The 21,839-nt window shown below is 39.6% G+C and overlaps 1 protein-coding gene across 2 annotated transcripts in view; it reads left to right on the top strand.

Moving 5' to 3' along the window:
* Positions 1-21,839, top strand: part of cntnap2a (contactin associated protein 2a) — a 389,684-nt gene that overhangs the window by 216,878 nt on the left and 150,967 nt on the right. For both annotated transcript variants that reach the window (XM_085173176.1, XM_085173177.1), the window contains exons 10-11: positions 7,016-7,165; positions 16,101-16,263. In XM_085173176.1, coding sequence (XP_085029302.1) covers positions 7,016-7,165; positions 16,101-16,263 — 313 coding nt within the window. The remainder of the gene's footprint in view (positions 1-7,015; positions 7,166-16,100; positions 16,264-21,839) is intronic.

A 21,839-nucleotide genomic window follows, 5' to 3' on the forward strand; every position in this document is an offset into this window, starting at 1 on the left:
ATCCCACGCACAATGGACACTAATGTTTTTGTCACTTTTTATTGAATCAAACTCAAAGTAAGGTCAGTAATTCCACGTTTTAAACGCTGCACCTCATACTCTCGCCCGCACTCGATATATTATCCATTGTTGATCTGCACACAGCTGTTGTCACTAACGTCGCACTTGCTTACGTCACTGTCATGAGACATTCTCGCAAAAAAAACATGGTTTTAGTAACGCAGTAACGCAGCGTTCCTACGGGAAAGTAACAGTGATCTAATTACCGTTTTTGCAATAGGAATCCCTTACTTTACTCGTTACTTGAAAAAAGTAATCGGATTACAGTAACGCCCATCTCTGATCATGATCAGTAGAAGATAACAGGACTTGGCTTTGAAAAGTTAAAAGACAGTTCAGAATCTTAAGCTCCGTTTATTAAAAGATTTAAGTTAGTGTATTTACATATTCGTGTCTGCACTTGTATGAATACATTTGAATCTGTGTGGAGAAAATGCAAAAGAAGTTCATAGCTTTGGCATTAAATATGTTTGGTATACAATTTAAAAAAACATAAAAGCCCAAACACATAGTCAGTATATAGTTTTACTACAGTGTTAGTTCAACCACACATACATAGACTATGGGGCCACACCATTTAATCTTCTATCCCATTGCAGCAGGTGTATCAAACACCTGGCCATGCAGTCTTCCGGTACAAACATTAGTAAAAGAATGAGTCCTTCTAAAGAGTTCACTGGATTTGTGTGTGATACTGTAATAAGATCCCATGGTTGCAACAACTGGCAACTGAAAGTAATTTTACTGCAAATTGGAATTTAGGAACAACAGCAATAGACCAGTGGGATCCCACTATAGTCAGAGGGTATGTTCCAACTATAGGGGGATCACACTCCTCAGCCTCTGTGGGAAAGTATAAATATATATTTTAAAACACTTAAAATGAATATAGAATTTCACAAACAAATGAGGGAAATGTCAGAAACCACTAAAGAAGTTCAAGAGGCTTGAAGTGCCATCCCCGTTATTGGTGTTGTAGGCAGTGGTGTATTCTTGAAACAGTAGACTTACTTTAAAGGTGCCCTGAAGATACCTGCAGCAGTAGAAAACTGGAAAGTTCAGGCTAGTCAGTTATAAGGGTCACATGATGCATTATAGCCTTGCAGATTCTTGAAAAGATGGTGCCTAAAAAAACTAATAGGCCAGTCTTTCTTGAAGAGGCCTTACAAACACAGAAAGCAAGCTTCGAGATGTAAACACACAATGGAAACACTTTGCTAAGGTGGTTATTTTTCTGGAAGTGTAAATAAAATTTTCAGGTAGTTCTATATTTAGATTATTATTGTTTGGAAGTAGAGGTGCAGCTATGTATGTCTTCTGGTGTCTTATCAAAATACTTGCATTCGTCATCTATATTTTATCCTTTGTTACTGGTGAGCTGCAGTTCAGTCTTCTCTCCAGGTCTTCACTCAGAGCTGTCATCTCCTTCTCCTTCTGCTCCTGCACCACGTCGTCACTGGTTGTCACTTTTTGAACTGAGGACTGCCAGTTCTGCAGGTTATAGTAGCAACATGAAAGCTAATATTTTATCTACAGTTCTTTCAAGATTTTCTAAAATTACCAAGTCTGTGATTTTCATACCTGAAATCAGTCTCTTAGCCTCCTCCACCATTTTCTTCTGTTCAGTCTCAGGCGCTTGAAGCTTTGCTGTAATTGCTGTCACTTTGTTTTCTGTGGCTGTCAGTCTGGTGCTCATCTTGAAACATCATAGAGGATGAGGTTTTCAGTGAAAAGCATGAGCAGTAAGCTGCACCAGGCTTTGTTTGTTGGTGGAAATTTCTGAAATGTTTTTGAATTGAGAGTAATTTGCAGAAAGTAAGTTGTTTTCTTACAGTAATGACTTTTGTTAGGTTTAATGGATCAGTATTTAAATTACTGCTATTTAAATTTAGATAATGATGGAGTTCCATTTGCTGACATTGCATGCATTAAATTAACACAGGCTAATTTATAGCAGAAACAGACAAGTAAGAGCAACAATTAGCCATTTAATAGAGAATATATGTGCAACAGTTTTGCTTATCATTTAGGTTATGTTTAGGAAAATTGCCTAAAATTCACCTTGAATATCTCACACTTCCTGTTGTAAATATCTGCGCTTCAAACTATTAAAAAGTCAGCTTTGACTTTAAAGAGACATAATAGACACCTCAGTATTTTCTGGCATTTCATTGGCTAAATTGAGGCAAATTTAAATAATAATAACAAAGACTTGAATAATAACAACAACCACTTTTTTACTGTGGGCTTGGGATTCAGTTTCGTATTCCTCAGCTCTACCCATGACTCTACCAACATGTCCCTCGGTGCTCTCAGTTCATCCGAGGACTCGTTGCTAGTCTTGCACTTCATCTGTGTTCAGCACAGATCTTCTTCATCTTCAGTCTTCATGACTGCATAAGCCCACCACTGCAAATCTATGGACATGATGCAATGTCGAAAAGCTGTTTATACATGCTTATTCATTCTTTCATGACTTATTTACCTCTGTTTTTTTGGGGGGAATGACCCCAAACTAATATTGCAGAACATTAATTAAACGGTTTCTCATGAACATTGTTTATCGTATTTATACAGATGGTGTCTTGTCTATGCAGATGGTCAGTGGTTACAAAGTACACACACCTTTAAGATGTGCACTGAATTAATTCAATTGTTGACATGAATAATGAATGTTAGATTTCCTCAGATGGAAATGAAAACTAAAATGTTGGATTTATTTTGCATGACCTTAAAAGTTGGTTCCCAACAGATACTTACAAGGTAAAGCTGCTAGAGATATGATGATAATGATGTCAAAACCTCAATCCAATCAAGTTCACTGTTTCACAGCATGAAATCATCACTTTTGTGTAGTGATTTTATTTACTGTTTGGATGATATTTTTGCCACAGTTGCATTTATTTACTAAGTATTCAAAGATAGGATTCAATATAACATGAATTTCAAACCAAGCAAAGTAGCTGGTCAGCTTGTCACTTTGTTATCAGACCCTGCATTTGAATGACAACAAAGAAAACCACAACTTTATCAGGTTTAATCTGACTAATTCTCCTCCTCCTTCATCTTTTTCACTCTTTTTTTTTTAAAATCTGTGACAGACAGCTGGTATGTGCATGATTTTTGCCAGTGTATGGTGGCTTGCAAAAGTATTCGGCCCCCTTGAATCTTCCCACATTTTGTCACATTACAGCCACAAACTTGAATCAATTTTATAGGAATTCCACGTGAAAGACCAATACAAAGTGGTGTACACGTGAGAAGTGGAACGAAAATCATACATGATTCCAAACATTTTTTACAAATAAATAACTGCAAAGTGGGGTGTGTGTAATTATTCAGCCCCCTTTGGTCTGAGTGCAGTCAGTTGCCCATAGACATTGCCTGATGAGTGCTAATGACTAAATAGAGTGCACCTGTGTGTAATCTAATGCCAGTACAAATACAGCTGCTCTGTGACGGCCTCAGAGGTTGTCTAAGAGAATATTGGGAGCAACAACACCATGAAGTCCAAAGAACACACCAGACAGGTCAGGGACAAAGTTATTGAGAAATTTAAAGCAGGCTTAGGCTACAAAAAGATTTCCCAAGTCTTGAACATCCCACGGAGCACTGTTCAAGCGATCATTGAGAAATGGAAGGAGTATGGCACAACTGTAAACCTACCAAGACAAGGCCGTCCACCTAAACTCACAGGCCGAACAAGGAGAGCGCTGATCAGAAATGCAGCCAAGAGGCCCATGGTGACTCTGGATGAGCTGCAGAGATCTACAGCTCAGGTGGGGGAATCTGTCCATAGGACAACTATTAGTCGTGCACTGCACAAAGTTGGCCTTTATGGAAGAGTGGCAAGAAGAAAGCCATTGTTAACAGAAAACCATAAGAAGTCCCGTTTGCAGTTTGCCACGAGCCATGTGGGGGACACAGCAAACATGTGGAAGAAGGTGCTCTGGTCAGATGAGACCAAAATGGAACTTTTTGGCTAAAATGCAAAACGCTATGTGTGGCGGAAAACTAACATTGCACATCACTCTGAACACACCATCCCCACGGTCAAATATGGTGGTGGCAGCATCATGCTCTGGGGGTGCTTCTCTTCAGCAGGGACAGGGAAGCTGGTCAGAGTTGATGGGAAGATGGCTGGAGACAAATACAAGGCAATCTTGGAAGAAAACCTCTTCGAGTCTGCAAAAGACTGGGGCGGAGGTTCACCTTCCTGCAGGACAACGACCCTAAACATAAATCCAGGGCAACAATGGAATGGTTTAAAACAAAACATATCCATGTGATAGAATGGCCCAGTCAAAGTCCAGATCTAAATCCAATCGAGAATCCGTGGCAAGATCTGAAACCTGCTGTTCACAAACGCTGTCCATCTAATCTGACTGAGCTGGAGCTGTTTTGCAAAGAAGAATGGGCAAGGATTTCAGTCTCTAGATGTGCAAAGCTGGTAGAGACATACCCTAAAACAGCGGTCCCCAACCCCTGGGCCTCGGACCGGTACCGGTCCGTGAGTCGTTTGGTACCGGGCCGCGAGAGTTGAGGCTCAGGTGTGAAATGTGTGGTTTTCAGGGTTTTTATTGGTTTTCAGCGTTATTTTGTTATCGTTTTTATCGTTAACTCTGTTTTCCTGGGTCTTTTCACATGTATTATGAATAAATCTTCTTTTTTGTAATGTAATTGCAGCAAAAGGTGGTAGTATTGATTCAGGGGGCTGAATAATTACGCACACCCCGCTTTGCAGTTATTTATTTGTAAAAAATGTTTGGAATCATGTATGATTTTCTTTCCATTTCTCACGTGTACACCACTTTGTATTGGTCTTTCACGTGGAATTCCAATAAAATTGATTCATGTTTGTGGCTGTAATGTAACAAAATGTTCAAGGGGGGCGAATACTTTTGCAAGCCACTGTATTTGGTGCTTTTGACAGCGAAAGAGAGACAGAGAGAGAGAGAGAACACGGATCGCATATTTGAGCATGAGGGTTTCAGCAGGCACTTGTCTGTTTGTGCATGAGTGTGAAGGTTCAGTTACATCGCCATCACTGATAAGCTCATCATTCAAAGCTATTGCAGGTGATGTAAAACAGATGAGGGAACACAAGGTTATACAGTATCTATTTTCCATTACATTCAAGAGGTTATAGAGAGTGGGACAGGATGGAGCTTGGTAGTGATTACATCAAACCAATATACAGGCAGAAATGTGATTGTCACTGAAGGAGGTTATCAAGGTCGCTTTCTGCCAGAAGTAACTTTTTTGTGGTTATCACTCGGACAACGTAGACACTGTCCTCTAGATTTTGTGTTATTAGTTTTGGGATCATGGCCTCTTGACAAAAAAGCGTTGTTAACAGTATCATTTTTTATTATTATATTTTTCTCCCTGCTAGAGCTAGTTTTTAAAAAAGGGTTTTACGATTTTAAGGGGTACCATGTCCCGTGTATGCGAGTGTGTATTTTTGCATGCCCAACCACGTTTCCCTGAGCGTGGCTGCTGTGGTCACAACTCTCAGCAAGTGACCATCTTGGCCCTTAATTTCTTTGGTCACAGCCTCGATCGCACACAGGCATACAAGCACAGGCACACATGGCCACCCTGCTGATGAAGATTAATTAGTGCAGACTCCCTGCTGATATGAAAGCAAGGGTCTTCAAGTGCATTCTGGGAAGAAGTAAACAATGTGAGAGTGCATCTTGCAGACAGCGGTGACTCACACAGAGGCCGCCACACAAAAATACAAACACACCGACATAAGCTTGCCCACCGTCTATGCGAAAGTGTGTGTATTGACGTGCATGCAGATCCATGAGTAGGCGTGCTCTGCCAAGACTGATTTACACATGACCGTACCTTGAACTTCGCTACAGTGTCCTCAACAGGTATCGATGTATTACAATCAGTGAGGCAGTGTGCTAAGCCCAATTGAAAAAGAAAGACACTGCAGCAGATGGCCGCAAACTTAGAGAAGTAGAGAAGAATAGAGAAGAGAGAAAGAAAAAGAGAGGAAATTTTAAATGCAGAAACAGAGGAAGGGAAATAAAGACGGCGAGATAGAGGAATCTGGGATAGCGATCGAGGTGAGGAGGAAAGGATGAATAGAGATTGGTGTCAGTAAGAGGTGATGTATAGAGGAGAGGGCAATGAAAGGAAGCTGGCTTCTCTCTCAGCTCCAGTAGTAATGTCCCTTTCCAAAACATCACTCATATTTAATGGAGCACAGCTACAAGAGAAGGGAGAAGAAAGGAGGGCACGAAACTTGCATGCACCAAACACACACATATGCAGACAGAGCAACACATTAGAGCCTCGTGCACTTTCAAAAAGTACTCAAAGTTGCAGGCACATAAAGAACGCACACACACATGCATTTGGATACTCAGCAAACAGGGTTCTGTGAGACTTAATGGAGTTGAGTCACACGGGCTTTGAGACTACAAAAGGGAGCCAGGAGAAAGAGGGAGTGAGAGAACAAAAGAGAAGGGGAGAAGAATCGAGCAGCACGGACTTGCATATGTGACTGTGCACATAAGTGAGGGAAAGCCGAAATAGAGGCAGGAAGATGATTCTCAATAGCACTGAACTCTGTTGGAATTGCATTCTGCAGGCACACAGGAGTGCCATTGTTGTGGAGAAAAACATATGCTGAATATAAAAGTAGAAGGTAAACAGAGAGGGATAGCCACACATAACAGAATGAATCACCCACACACCTCTCACCCAGCCAATTGTCTTATTGACAAATCCCAGTCAGGGCCTTACATATTCTTCTATATTCTCCTATTAAAAGAAATAACTTGGACCTATGGGGGTAAAAAGTACCAGTATTGAGTTTTGTGTGGTGGGCCTTTTTTTTTTTTTTATTGTTTTTTTATTTTTATTTTTCTCAGCAAGTTTTATTATTACATCCAGGGATTTACACAAATGCTTTTGCCTTATTGCTTTTTTCCAGGCTCGGGCCTCAATGATGGCCAGTGGCATGCAATACGTTTGGTTGCCAAGGAGAACTTTGCCATGTTGACGATAGACGGCGAGGAGGTGTCTGCTGTGCGCTCCGTCTCACCTCTCAGCATCACCACGGGAGGAACCTATCACCTCGGAGGTAAGGGTCTACCCAGCACCAACACCACATTTCTAATGAGAACGAGACACCCTTTAGTACCAACATCATTCATTTCCATCACATTTCTCTACAGTGTGGATGTGTGTACTCCATCACATGCTCCCTATGTTTGAGGAGGTGTGTTGCATGATTATTTTTCACATTTTACAGCTAGGATTTGAGACATCTATGCTGTTCATATAGAACTTGTGTTGGTTTTGTGGTTATTTGCAGATAGTTCTTCAATCTAAATCAATATTTCTAAATCACCCATATTTGTACATGTGTGTGTTAAGGCAAAAATGATCAAATTTATTTTCCGGCAGGCAAAGTTTAACTGAAAGTTGCTCACTTAGCAAGAGCCCAGGCACAGCAACATCACCATATATATAGGGGACACAAACTATAACAAACAGACACTCACAGAGAGATAGAAAGAGCGATAACACAAGCAGCAGCCTCAATCTGTCAGAATTAGGAAGACGCCAGGTTAATGATGCCAGACACCTCTGTCTGTCTGTTGGAAGATGGTCCGTATCTAAGTGTACTTGTGTGCGTGTGTGTGTGGGTGTGTGTGTATGTGTGGGCACCTGTATGAAATTACAGTAACTTAGAGAGATAGTCCAGCTCTGATAGCTCCATCATGCCTCCCCCACCCCCACCGCTCTCTATCTGAGCACAATCTCCTTCATCGAGCAAAATCATTTCCCCAGGCCAGTCAATAAGGATCAGAGCAGCCGACAAAAACACAGCCCAAGTACTTTTATTCTGTTGTCTATTTTAATGTACTCTTAGCTGGTTTGAGTAAATCCCCAAGTCCATGATGACTCCTTTTTTACTACTTTTTTTATATATATGAAATCAGAGTCTGTGAGACCTTGATGGGCTAATGGATTTTTAGTCTGTTACATCTTTGAAGGATTCTGAAGGTCTTCTGTCAATCTAGGCTGTTGCAGAATCATTGAATTTAATTCTTCATTTTTCATTATTGATATCCCAACTTTCTCTCTCTCTCTTTAGTCTTTGTCTGTCTTTTATATCTCCTCTCTCCTTTTCCTTCTCACCCTCTAGTCTCCACTTGATGCAATTGGTGATTTATTGATTTCAGTAAACTGAGTTGTGAATCAATAGTGGCTGAGAGGAGAGGATCTCCGCAATGTCTTTACTCCATGAAGAGGGCAGAGGAGACAGTTAGATGAAGGAATCCAAAAAAGAAGAGAAGAAATAGTACAACAGAGTGACAGGCAGGAATGGCAAAATACAGAAAGAAGGTTTTATAAGGTAAATAAAAAAGGTTAGCACATTAAAGAGTAAGGCAGTAAGAGTAACCTATGGTACTTGAGTTGAGGCACATTTGGCAGTTTTTGCACTCTTGGATTTTATTGGGTATGACACAAGAACCTTTGCACACGGATTTGGAGATTTTCTGCCATTCTTGTCTGCAGATCCTCCTAAGATCTGTCAGTTTTGATGCAGATGGTCAGTGTTCATTTTTAGGTCTCTCCAGAGATATTTCACTGAGTTCACAGCAGGGTTGTCGTTGGACCACTTAAAGACATTCACAGAGTTGCCACTCCAGTTTGTTTTTTGAGGGGGGGCTATATGCTTATGGTCATGTCCAGTTGAAAGGTGAAACTTTGATTCAATCCTGAGTGCTTTGGAAAAAGCTTTCTTAAAGAATATGTCTGTATTTTAGCTGTTAACCATTCCCTGAAGCCCAACTAGTCCATACAGAAAACATCAACTCTACTATCTCCCTTAGGTGTGACATTTAGAAAAGAACTATCTGGTTCTTGTTAGCAGTATGTACCTAGGCCCTTTTCTGGCAGTTGCTTAGTTTGGCCAGACAGCCAGCTCCAGGAAGACTCCCAGTTGTTCCAATCCTAGATTTGTGCATTGACCTGATCCTCCCCTTTGACGTGTGCAGGTAGTGTCAGACCTTGTGGCTTTGCAACAGTATTCCCTGTCACCAGGCTTATGATTCCCAGATCATCAAGTCAGTTAAATTTACCACATTGCAAAGATGAGCAAGAGAAATACCTAGAAACTGAACTAACCTATGCTAAATTTCAAGTTTGGGTATTTCAGTCTCTGGGTCTGAATGTCAGTCATATTCTTTCTTCCAATAAATTTGCAAAATATTCTCAGCATAGATTTTTATTTGGAAAAGATTAATTAAAAAGAGCAAAATACTGCACCATAGGTGATACATAAAAACTATGTACAGTGCATTGTAGTATGTATTCTACACCACTTTGCGTTCCACTTGCATATAAACACATACATATGTAATCACATATAAACACTAAATACACATTGCAGCAACTGAGAAAAACAGCAATGTTTTTCAGTAGTTTCTCCCCTTTGATGGAGGTAGTGCGCTGAATTGGCAGGAACTGTGACTGGGGTTTTTCTCGTTAATTTTACATGACATAATGAATGCTGAGGAGCAGGGAGCCTGGTGGTAAACACAAGTTTGAAGGCTGCAGGGGATACAAAACTGTTGATTGTTACTATGGAAAGAACTACAAAATGATATTTAGGCCAGCGCTTTAGTGGCTAGGGAAAAACTTTTAGGAGCTGTTTCATGGAAAACAGTGTGCACTGATGCAGCTTGTGTTTAGCTCTTAGGGTTATTTTCATTTTCTCTTCATTTTTCTGTGATTGGGTTTGGTATATTTAAATACTGTAGCAACAGAGAAATTCCATGTGGAGCAGTGTGTGAATTTTAATGGCAATTTCCATCTTTCATTCAATATCTTGCCTCCTTGTTATCAAAGGAAGCCTAAAATCCTATGTGTGTCGGTTAAGTTAGTACGCAAGTCTGTAACTCACATGAAAAGATGGGTGTCTCCTACATACACACAGAACTACGTTAGCTCGGACAAAATATCTAGCACATGTATTCAAACCATCCCGCTCATCACATTCAGAGGCTAATTTCCATCTCAGCGGTAACAGAATAATATAGTGAATGTACAAAAGATAGTTTAGCCTTTGGCTTGCCCTCAATTACTCTCTCTGATCGCTCGGCTTGATGAGTCAAAGAGGCCAAGCCCATTAAGCTGTCCTAAAGCTCTCTAACAGTATTCCATCAGCACTTTCACTGTGACTGAGACTGTTCTATCAGTGAGCCACAATTAGCAGAAACCTCACAGTATTATGAACAATCCCTGTTTTTTATATACAGGACAAGGCTTGAGTTAATTGCTGAGAGTAATTTATGTAGGTGCATCCATCCAGGTAGCCATCTGCTTCAAATCACATGGCTGTAAGGCATCAATCTGCTGTGCTTCCGCTGGCAACAGTTGTAGACCAGAGACCACCAACTGAACCCTATTTCGTAAACAAGTACCATACGACTATGTAATAGCAGAGATATATCGTATGCTCTTGGTTTTATGTTGTTTCTGTGCTGTTCTTTGTTGTCAACCCCATCTTTGACTCAACACTTTTGAATAGGGATTTAATAACAAACAATAACAAAGTTGTTTTTTAGTTTAAAAAGTTTAAATATATATGTATGTATGTATGTATGTATGTATGTGTATATATATATATATATATATATATATATATATATATATATACACAATGATGTGTCATCTCTTTCTTGGATTTTGTTCTAAGTCACGAGCGTTTGGTTTCCATGAAAAATAAATGAGCAAAATAGGAAATGTCAGTCTAGAGCAGGCTTGCCCAACTCCAGGCCTCCAGGTTTTAGATCTCACCCTGGGTCTACACACCTGAATCAAATGATTAGTTACCAGTTCTCTGGAGATCTTCAAGACATGTTGAGGAGGGAATTTAGCCATTTGAATCAGCTGTGATGGATCAAGGACACATCTAAAACCTGCAGGACACTGGTCCTCGAGGCCTGGATTTGGACTCCACTGGTCTAGAGTAACTATTCCATTCACTTTGATAGCATAGCACCCTAACTTTGCTAGGGAGTTAGAGGAAAGTGGGTGTGACTATCTGCCTCCTTCTATAATCTTCAATTATATTTTTATTTCTGCCACAACTGCTACATTAAAGCACATTAGCACCAATTAGGGTTTTATTGAGGCGTGACTGTCACACTAATAAGTAAGGATATACATACAGTATGACTAACACTAAGTCTGAGAACACGTTTTACATGCTTTACTTAGACACACACACACACACACACACACACACACACACAAATACGGCATATAAATGTCAATCTGTATTTAATCAAATCCCAGCAAAGTGTGTGTGTGTGTGTGTGTGTGTGTGTGTGTGTGTGTGTGTGTGTGTGTGCGTGTAGAATTGGCTTATATGAACAAGACTGTTTTTTTTTCTTTTGTATAACACAGTCTTTCAATGCTTTTAACATTAAAATTAATGTTATTCATATGTTATATGAAGGCATGCATATTGACATGAAATATTTGCTAATTCATGCTTTTATTAAATAAATAAATTACCCAGTTTAAATCAGTGGTAACTTTTAATGCATTTTTATTTGATTTGATTTTGACTATGATGGGACATTATGCAAATGAAGAACCATTCCCAAGATATTTAAAGGCTATGCAAATTGAGTATATAATATTTCCCTTTATTGAATATTCTTCCTTATTTCCTTTTTTTGATATATATTTTCTACAATGAGCAGTTTTTGCGTGTCAGTTAATAACAGATAAAATAAGACTGCTTTGCTTCCTCTGAAATTATGTAATAATTGACAGTGCAAATCTCTGAGTTCTGCAGCCATTCAACATTTTTCCTTGTGATGTAATAGCCCTGCCATTTAATTTCTGTGCCATTAAAATTCACTTGGAACCTCTCCCAAGGTTGCAAGGTTATAAGATATTATACTGAGGATGTCAATGGCAAGAAAGACCTAGGCTTTGAGACTTTGAACGTGCCCTTTACTCTTCCCTCTTTCTTCATTCTATTCTTTTCAGGTTTCTTTCTGTTTTGCTCCTTCAAATTTCCTCCCTACCTTATGTCTTCATTGTTCTCATTATTTCATTTGCTTTAACCCTTTCCTTTGCCTCCCGCTGGACTCCTCTCCTGCTCCTCTCATCTCCACTCCTCTGTCCATTGAGCACCTGCTTTTAGAAGCAGTCTCCTGAACCCAAAGCCCATTTTACGGAGAGTAGTTTTTCACTCATGACGCTACGCTTAGAGAAATTAGTAAGTGACTGGCAGAAGACATCCATAAATTGAATTTCTCAAGAGGCACGACAGGGAGACACACACAATCACACATAAGTGCACATACACGGAGACAAGTCATATTTTCTATTCAGGAAGAGGGGAAAAAAATTGATACACTAATGAGAGAGCAGTCAATTATGGGACGTTCCACTCTGAAGCTTTCTAGCATTTGATAACTGTCTGTAGGTGGGGGCGGAAAGGAGTATGTAGTGTTTCCTATTGTAGTGTTGAAATCTTGACTTTCTTATACATTTGATAATACCGAGTGGTTCCAAATATTGTCACAGCTTTTCATAGCTCATTGCTTCTTTTCATCATTTTGGAAATGATAGAATGGCTTCTTTCACATTTTCTATTTGTGAATAAATGACTCATCCTGACAAAAGTCCTACAGTTGCTTTCCCATTACTACACATAGACTGTACACTATGACACAGTATATTTTTTGACCTTCTTGAAACACAGCATTGTAGTCCTCCAGTGCTTTCTTTTGGTCATTTTAGTATCTTAAGTTCTTGCTGTAACTTGTAATGAATAGCACATTTTCAGCCATGCGTCTTGCATGCCGTTCCTTTTACATCCTACCTTTACATCCTAAGGCTTGTGATGAATAAGACATGACACTCTGGCAACCACATTTATCAAAGTGCAGTCCACGTGCTGTATGTGCATCTTGTGTCATTTTGTGTAAGTGCAAACAGTTCTGTTTACGTGCATATCAGCTAAGGTGCCAAATGATTTTATTGACATGAGTTTTGTTTGATATGAATGCGAGTTATGTTTGTTTGAGAGTGCTCTGAGGACTTTTTGGACACTTAGGGTAAATTGCTGAGGGACAAACTGCAGCAGGTGGTCAGCAGATAAGCACTTTCCTTTCCTGGAGTGCATTCTTGGTTTTGTGTGAAATTACATATTGTGTTTGGCAATAGTTCTTGTCTCTTCTGAATATATTCTACAGTTACATCCTTGGAATATTTGTTTAATAATTTACCTCTGAGCATATTGGCAGATTTCCAACCTACCTCCTCCTGAAGCAGACACATACCTCTAAATGTAATGGGATTTGGAAACATAGCCTGGGAGCCAGCCATGCACAGGTAGAAGAAAGCTGGTGCTGGCCTTTCCAGTGTGTATTGTAAGACGAGCTCTTTAGGCCCAACAGGGGGGTTGTGATAGTGTGCCAACAAGACTGCAGGGGGTTATTGCTGTTGTTCCACATTCTGAACGGTTATAAGAAACAGAGTCCTTCTGTTTGTAGTAATACTGCAAATTAAAGCGAAGAATGACATTGAAATCAGGGAGAAATAAGTACTGCTTATTCTTATCTAGAATTTAGATTAGAAGATCGATTGAGGTATGGTGATGCATTTGCTTTGCTTCCAGCAATTGTTTTGTCTTTGTTGGACTTTCTACTAACAGCGGTCTGAATCTTGAACTTTGTGTGAGTATAGCTGCATTACATTCATACAGTGATACATATTTTAAAATCATAAAAAATTTATTTTCTTGAAGCTTCTTGGGGAAATAAAAATGTTCCCAGGGAGGCAGACTAAAACAGAATTGTAACTATATATTAACATTGGTTATGTCTGGTCATTGCTTTAGAGTAATCATAAAATAAAAGGCTGTGCTTTAAATCTATTTAAAACTCTGCTACTGCAAAATCTACATACTCTCTGAGTCTTATTTATCCATCTATTAATCATTTAATATGCAATATGGTAAAAGGAGTATTTATAGCTCTAATTCATATAGATAAATGATCACCTGTCTTTTAAATAGTGATTTGCAGATGTTTGGATTCATTTAGCTTTTTCTAGATATCAGATTTTTGCTTTTGTTTGCTGATTGATGATTAACTTTTAATCCAAAGTCAGCTGTCGCCTGAAGCATGCCGGTTTTAGTAGAAATACAGGTGCATTTCAGTTATTGCTCTTAAAGTATTTTTGCATCAAAAGAGTAAATTATAAAGTGACACCTAATAACTACTACTAATATATATATATATATATATATATATATATATATATATATGTCCAAAGACATGCAGCTTGTGGGGATAGGTTAATTGGAAAATCCAAATTGCCATTAGGTGTGAATGTGTGAGTGAATGTGAGCGCGAATGGTTGTCTGTCCCTGTGTGTTGGCCCTGCGACAGACTGGCGACCTGTCCAGGGTGTACCCCGCCTCTCGCCCTATGACAGCTGGGATAGGCTCCAGCGCCCCCCGCGACCCTGAAAAGGATAAGCGGAAGCGAATGGATGGATGGAATGGATGGATGGATATATATATATATATAACAACTAATTGGATATAGTGTTGAATTTTAATTTCAAAAAACACCCAGTTGGTGGCTTGAAAAGAGAAGCAGAGAAACAAACCTCCCGCTGGCTTTCATGGCCGAGCAACATACATACATCCACCCATAGCTTCATGCATGGTGCCACTCATTCTGCCAAACTGTCAGGATAGCTGGATTTCCTTTGCATTTATAAGCTATCCACAGGACACAAAGTGCTGCCAGCCAGCTGCAGTCTGCTCTGTTTCCCATCTTCTCTTCCTTTTCTGTCTCCCTCTCTGTCTTTCTCTCTCTCTGTGTTTCTCCCTGGAAAAAAAAACAAAACACCAGGCAGGTGTGGCAGGAAAAGAGACAGATGGCAAGGATGACAGGAGAAACTTTTTGGGAGGAGGAGATGAAAATCAAAAGATGTGAAGAACAGGATGAATCCAGCAAACGTACACACACATACCCTTATACATACTGTTTACTTTCTACTGTTTTATATGTTGTGTGTCAGGGACATAAACTACAATTATGTCGATGTATACACACACACACACACACACACCCAGTGCACACGCCTTGTATAATAAGTCTCTTTGATGCTTTGGCCTTGAAGCCGATAGGCATGCTGGAGAGTGTGACAGCTTATATCATCACGATGATGGAGATGTCATTGAGCGGTTGTGTTTTATGAGTGACCCGTGTGCTGTTGGACTGCCTGTGCTCTGTAGATTTACACTCGCATACGGTATGCTGTGCAACTGTTATACACAAAGCACGAAGGCAGATTTAAACATGTAGAAGACATGCATGTAGAGTACATGTAAACCTGTCATATATCAGTGAAGTTTTGTAAAAGATAAAGAATGTTCAAAAAATACACACAGGAATAATATTGTGTGTATAGTTTTGTCCTAGCCTTGTCCCCTCTTCAGTCAAGGCCCAGTGAAACCTCTGGACGGGCCATTGACTCCTGTACCTCATAAACGTACAGTATAGAGTAAAATCTGTATGTCCTCTAGCCTACTGCAGTCTTAGCACCAGCATTAAGTCTAATGGGCCTTGCGGATAAGCTCTAAAACAAGACAAGTGATGAAGGTTCATGGCTTTAAAAAAGGGGACAATAACCATTCACTGGCCAGGTGTGTTGTTGCTCATCAAGGATAATGTCACTGTTTTGTTTGATGTCTGCGTTCTCACAAGGTCTTCTTTTCATGGTGTGTTTTAAATCTTGAGATCGCAGGAAGAGCATAATAGGATTCTTTCAATCTCCCACTTCTTTCATTTCACTATTAAAACAAGCTTTTATGCATCCCTTTGTTTCTGTTCCTTCTCAAAAATAGTTTCAGCATTTTTTCCACTTCCAACTATCTGTAATTGTCAGCAGAATATTGCCATTTTTTAATGTAACAATGTTTTACTTTCTTTTCTTTTGTTTGTTTCTTGTATGGGTTCCAGGTTATTTTCTGCAAACACTGTTTCCACCAACCCAGCGTTCGTTTCAAGGCTGCATGCAAGCAGTCTTAGTTGATGACCAACCTGCTGATCTACATGCTGTGGAGAAAGGCACTGTGGGAGCTTTTGAGAATGTCAGCCTGGACATGTGTGCAATCATAGACAGGTAAGAGTGGGTCAGGCATGGGCAGAGGACAAAAGCAATGATTGATATAAATCAACTGGTTTTAAATAGGAAGAATCATATACTAGACAAGAGTGCCATGCGGAGTCTTTGAATTTCGATCCAGAGACTTATAGCACAAACATCCACTTGTCTGTTTGAATCAACAAGTATGTGAGCGTATTGCTGTCTCCTATCTGCTTGTCAGATATAGTTGATGGGGAAAATTACAGTGCAAGGAGGTGTGTATTTTATCAGTGGAAAACATTGAACAATCTTAATCAAACATCAAAAATGAGCCATGCAGTTCGGTTTTATTGCCAAGAATACCAGACATGGAAATTCTGCACAGCACCTCCCAATGTTGGCTCACTGTAAGCATTCATTAAACTTGTTGACATTTCAATTTATTTCCTTGTCATGGACTAGACAAACGCATTGGAATGGATTTGCCATACATGCAGTCACCCATGCAACATTTGCCTGCACTGAAACGGATGCCTGTGTGCAAAACCATTTAAACTTTGAGGACAAGTTTAATGCCGGTGGTGTTAGTCACGTATTTTTTAGTGATTTGTCTTCAGGTGAGGTTTGTCAATGACCTTCATTGATATCCTTGGTGAGCGAAGAAGACACCAAGTACCCCTGCTTGATTGTGATCAATTTAGGCTCCCCACAAGTGGTCTGACTGGCTGGGAATCTTGAGTTCAGACGACTGCTTGGGCACACACTTACACAGGCAGACTCATCAGAAAATCCTGTTTATGTCAGTGTTGTCATTGCCATTTGCATTTTCAGATAATGTTTCTATTAAAGTGTTTGTGGCAGTTTAGGCCACCTAGTTTACAACTCTAGTCAGAAAATCCTTTTTGTGCCCTACTCTCCTCCGATAATGGATGAAACGTATTGTATTTGTTCATATTGTGTTTATTCTTACAGTGTACCTGGAGGGGGTCAGGAGGAGGAGAGTATGACACAGTGTGTGTCATACCTAATATGACTGATAATAATAATTTTGATTTGAAATATCATCCAGTAAATAGCAAAATGCTTACAAAGTCAAAATTTGCATTTTGACTCTGACTCTGTTTTGCATTGTGCTGTGCAATCAAATGCCCAATTGAAAGGTGCTAATTGACTGAGTCAGCCAGAAGACTGCGTTATTATGATGTTTTAATTTGATCAAATGTTACTCACCATTGTTACAATTTCACTTCAACAGAATACTGATGCTGTTTATTTTGTGCAATTCTGTGCAACTGCCTCTCTGTGACGTACACTATACTGTACGGAGGAACGATCACAAAGATGAGTGACCGAGAGTGTTACAGACCACTGGAAGTTGGCTTTCTGCTGCTGCATATTGAAAATGCAATAGCAGATGTGCTGACAGTTCTCCAGAAAATTTCTGCCTTCACAGGTGGAGAAAAAAAAACTGTCCATGGCCAAAAAACTTTATTTTAGACGTGAACTAACACAGAAGTTTCCAAATTTATGAAACTATCCTACTCTCTGTGCTCCCAGTATTGCCCAAGTCTATTACTTCAAATGTTTTGTATAAGCCCTGCAGTACTTGAGGTGGGCCTTGTTCTGCCATGGAAGATGAATGGGTGCACTGTTACCATCTAACTAATCAGAATGTCTTTGAAGGCAGTTCAATAGCCCTGTCTGACCTCCCTTTGATCAATGCCGTTCCACTGTGAGATTGTGTTTAGGGTGAGATAGTGGAAGAAACAGAAACTACACACAACCTAACAGACACACTCTCAGGTGTACACATAGCTATGCCCATGCAAATTCCCACAATGTCACTGTTGTTCTGTAATACTGCCGAGGCAATGAGTGCAGAGGCACATAAAACCACACACGCTCATAAATTTGCCGAAATGTCTTTTTTTTTTTCCAGAAAAAAAAAGCCGCATATATAGTTAGTATACTTGAGTGATCACAGCTTGCTGAGCATAATGTCTTTTGTGATTGTCAATTGCAACCCTCTGTGAAAGGCCCTTTATCTGAACCTTGTTACACTGTAAAAACAAACTTTTAAAAATATACTCAATGAAATTGATGTAACAATTAGTACACAATTTGTTAGGTGCGCTCTACTCTATATTTGTACTCAAGCACAACACAAATAGGTTAAATCTACCTAACCTTTGTCGGTATGTTACACCACTACAAACCTTTTTAAAAAATGACTAACATTACCTCTGGATTGGAAACGCCTAGATTATGTAGGAACTTTAGGGAAATGTCTTGAAGATTATCAGAACAATTTTGCATTATCCATAACAAGAAGCCGTGCTGCAAAGATGTAACTGGAATTGAATCATGGATTTATTTATTTATTTCTTTTTGGAGCCTTGCAGAAAAGATTAGCGCTAATGCTAGTGCTTTCATCATCAACATACCCTCTGCACCACTGATGAATAGACTTGTAGTCAAGACAAGACCAAGACAGACCGAGTCAAGACAAAGACAAAGTCGAGACGAGACTAAAGTCTTTAAACTGCAGCCAGATGCTGCTTCGTTTACGGGTGTCAGGCATATTTATGTGTTTTTGCGATGCACTCGCACAGCCCTCCTCACCGCTGTCTACTGTCTCACTCACTTACTGAGAGGACAGACGCACGCTCCACTTGACTGTCGCGTCTCTCACCCTCTGTTTTTCATATAATGATATTATCCTATATCCTCGCATGTGACTGGCCACAATATGGAGGGATTGGAGCATAGCTGAGCCACTGTGTGAGAGCTGAGCAGCGAAAGGAAATTAAGTGTGCGTGGGGCTGCACGGCGTCAAAGCGTTAGCACAGTAAGCTCGTTAACTTGAAGTTAACTCTACTTGGACAAACTGCCCGAAATGCACTGACAGAAACATTTCTGGGAATTTGAGTCATTCTGCACCCCAGATGCATTACTTCCATTAAAAATGTGCTGTGCAAACTAGTGTCACACTAGAAAGTTTGTTTTTCACAGCTTTTAGACTGCCACAGGGTCAATTTTGTACATAGCCAAATGCTACAAATATTTTGTAGCCTAGCAGACAGGCAGGATTTTTATTTATTTTATTTATTTCATTTTTTTTTACAGCACATGCTGTCGCCCTCATTTTCCAAGTACACTGAGTCCAAATGTACAAAGAAATCCAAAGATGACCACAATTACAACCCCTTCTGCTGTCAGTGAAGCTATCCTATGTTATGTGAACAAGGCCAAAGTAGCATGTCACTTTCATCAGTATTGTGTGCACAACAGCAGTAATCATCATGTCTAGCTCCAGAGGTGGAATATTTGTGCTGCTTAACTGCCCGACTGCCAGTGAGGCTGGAGAAGAACTCAGCATTTTAAAGGACCCCTGCAGCTTTTACGAGTCAGTGTTTGTTTGTCCTCCAGCTCGCTTTCCTGCTATAACACCATTTTATCACATTCAAGTAAGCAGACTTAAAAATTCTAATCACATAACTTGTACGTGACTGTGTGTGTGGAAAACCCCGCTTTAAGACTCCCGTGCCTCGGGATCCATCCCCACAGGCCTGCAGGCAGATCAAACCACAGAACTTTGATGTGCTCGGGATTTGGGTTGGTATTCAAATTTTAACAAGAAAAACTGTGATGTCTTAACTGCTGTGTGCTCAGTGCTGTGTTCACACTCTGTTTACTTCCATCTGTGAATATAGAGACTAAATTTTAACAATAACAATATGCTTTATGTTAAGAAACCTAAGATGGAACACTGACATTCAGCATCATTAGCAGGTCTGTCGCCTCGTGCACTCAATAATCAATGACGTTTCATTTTATTATAGGCAGACACACACTTCAGCAGTCACTGACAGTCTGACTTTATTTAGTCGCACATGGTCCGATTAAAACTGAGTTATTCCTGACTGTTTACAGTTAGCCAAGGTCACCTGCATTTTCTTTCACTGACTGGGTGTCTTGGCACAAGTATTGCTGTGGGGGTGGGGGGGTATCAAGTGAAGGCATTACTTGCTTTCTTTTGTTCTTGTGAACACCTTGAATAGAAATGTTGACAGATTCATTGAACCTATCAAGCTAATAGCGAAATCCTTGGTTATGAAAAGAGTCCAAACAGGGAGAAAATATGTGGAAATTCAAAGAACGAAGGTTCTTTGCCGAATTATTTTAAATTATTAGAAATTATCATCAAACTGACTGATATGTTTGAATGGTTTAGATCTTATCACTGGATTTGTCCTTTTGAATCAGCTTTTTTACAGCCTAAATATTTAGTGTCCTTTGCCTGCAAAGGTATGTGTGGTAGTTTTCAAGGGCCTCGGGTCAGTGAAATCATAAAACTTACATTAATCTCAGCTCATAGAATCACATTCTTTTATTATTATATTGTAAAACTTCTGTCTCAGATGAATAGGGATGCCACTCTGTCAGTCCTGTAGTTCTTTAGATAGTAGCTACCTATAGTAATGGACTTCTAAAGAAAATCTCAATGTGGTCACAGTTCATTAAACCTACAAGTTTTAATGTATCTACCTTTTAATGTATTTCCTTTCCTTTTCAACGAGTTAGATATAGGGCGGCGGTCCCCAACCTTTTTTGCGCCACGGACCGGTTTATGCCCAACAATATTTTCATGGACCGGCCTTTAAGGTGTCACGGATAAATACAACAAAATAAAACTAGTACCGGTACTGAAAAAAAGAAGATTTATTCATAACACACGTGAAAAGACCAAGGAAAACCGAGTTAACGATAAAAACGATAACAAAATAACGCTGACAACCAATAAAAACCCTGAAAACTATACATTTCACACCTGAGCCTCAACTCTCGTGGCCCGGTACCAAACGACTCACGGACCGGTACCGGTCTGAGGCCCGGGGGTTGGGGACCGCTGATATAGTACACCTTAACATTGTTTATCACAAAATGTAGATCATCTGTTATAAAAAATAAGTTTTTAATGAGATGTCTATACGGGCATACAGAAGTCACCAGTTTCCTATTGCAAGTTTGTCACATTAAATTGGTAACCATAGCCCAGAATATTCTGTTGTTCTATGAAAAGGAGCAAATTGCCAAAACAAAAACAAAGAAACTTTTTTGTTTGTTTGTTTGTTTTAAGAAAATAATCCACTCCTCTCTTCACAACCTAGCACCATCTGACTCTGTAAGAGATCTGTTTCCAAGTCAGAGACTCTAGTGTATTTGTCCCATTGCTCAGCTGCGCATTAGAACGTCTTCTTTTTTTTTTTTTCTTTTATAGTTAGGTTCAATTAAAGCTGGGAACAGAACTATGAATCAGAATGGGATATCTTTTGTTTTGGAGAACAAAAATACTCTGGTGAGTTTGGGTCATTTTGAGAAAATATTTGATAAATGGTCATGGCGCTTTTCTACTCAGTTGAGCACTCAAAGCGCTTTCTGGCTCAAGCCCCATTCAGCTAATTACAGAACAGTTCATACAGCGGTTTTATCGATGGCACACACTTTCTAACATTCACACGCTGACTCATGGTCCAAAAATGTTTGTAGTTAGAAAAGTTTTTGTTGAAGCTTTTATTGTTTTCTGATCAATAAGCTTTTTACTGTGATAA

This window comes from Neolamprologus multifasciatus, chromosome 9 (genome assembly GCF_963576455.1).
Source record: "Neolamprologus multifasciatus chromosome 9, fNeoMul1.2, whole genome shotgun sequence".
In the NCBI taxonomy this organism is placed as follows: Eukaryota; Metazoa; Chordata; class Actinopteri; order Cichliformes; family Cichlidae; genus Neolamprologus; species Neolamprologus multifasciatus.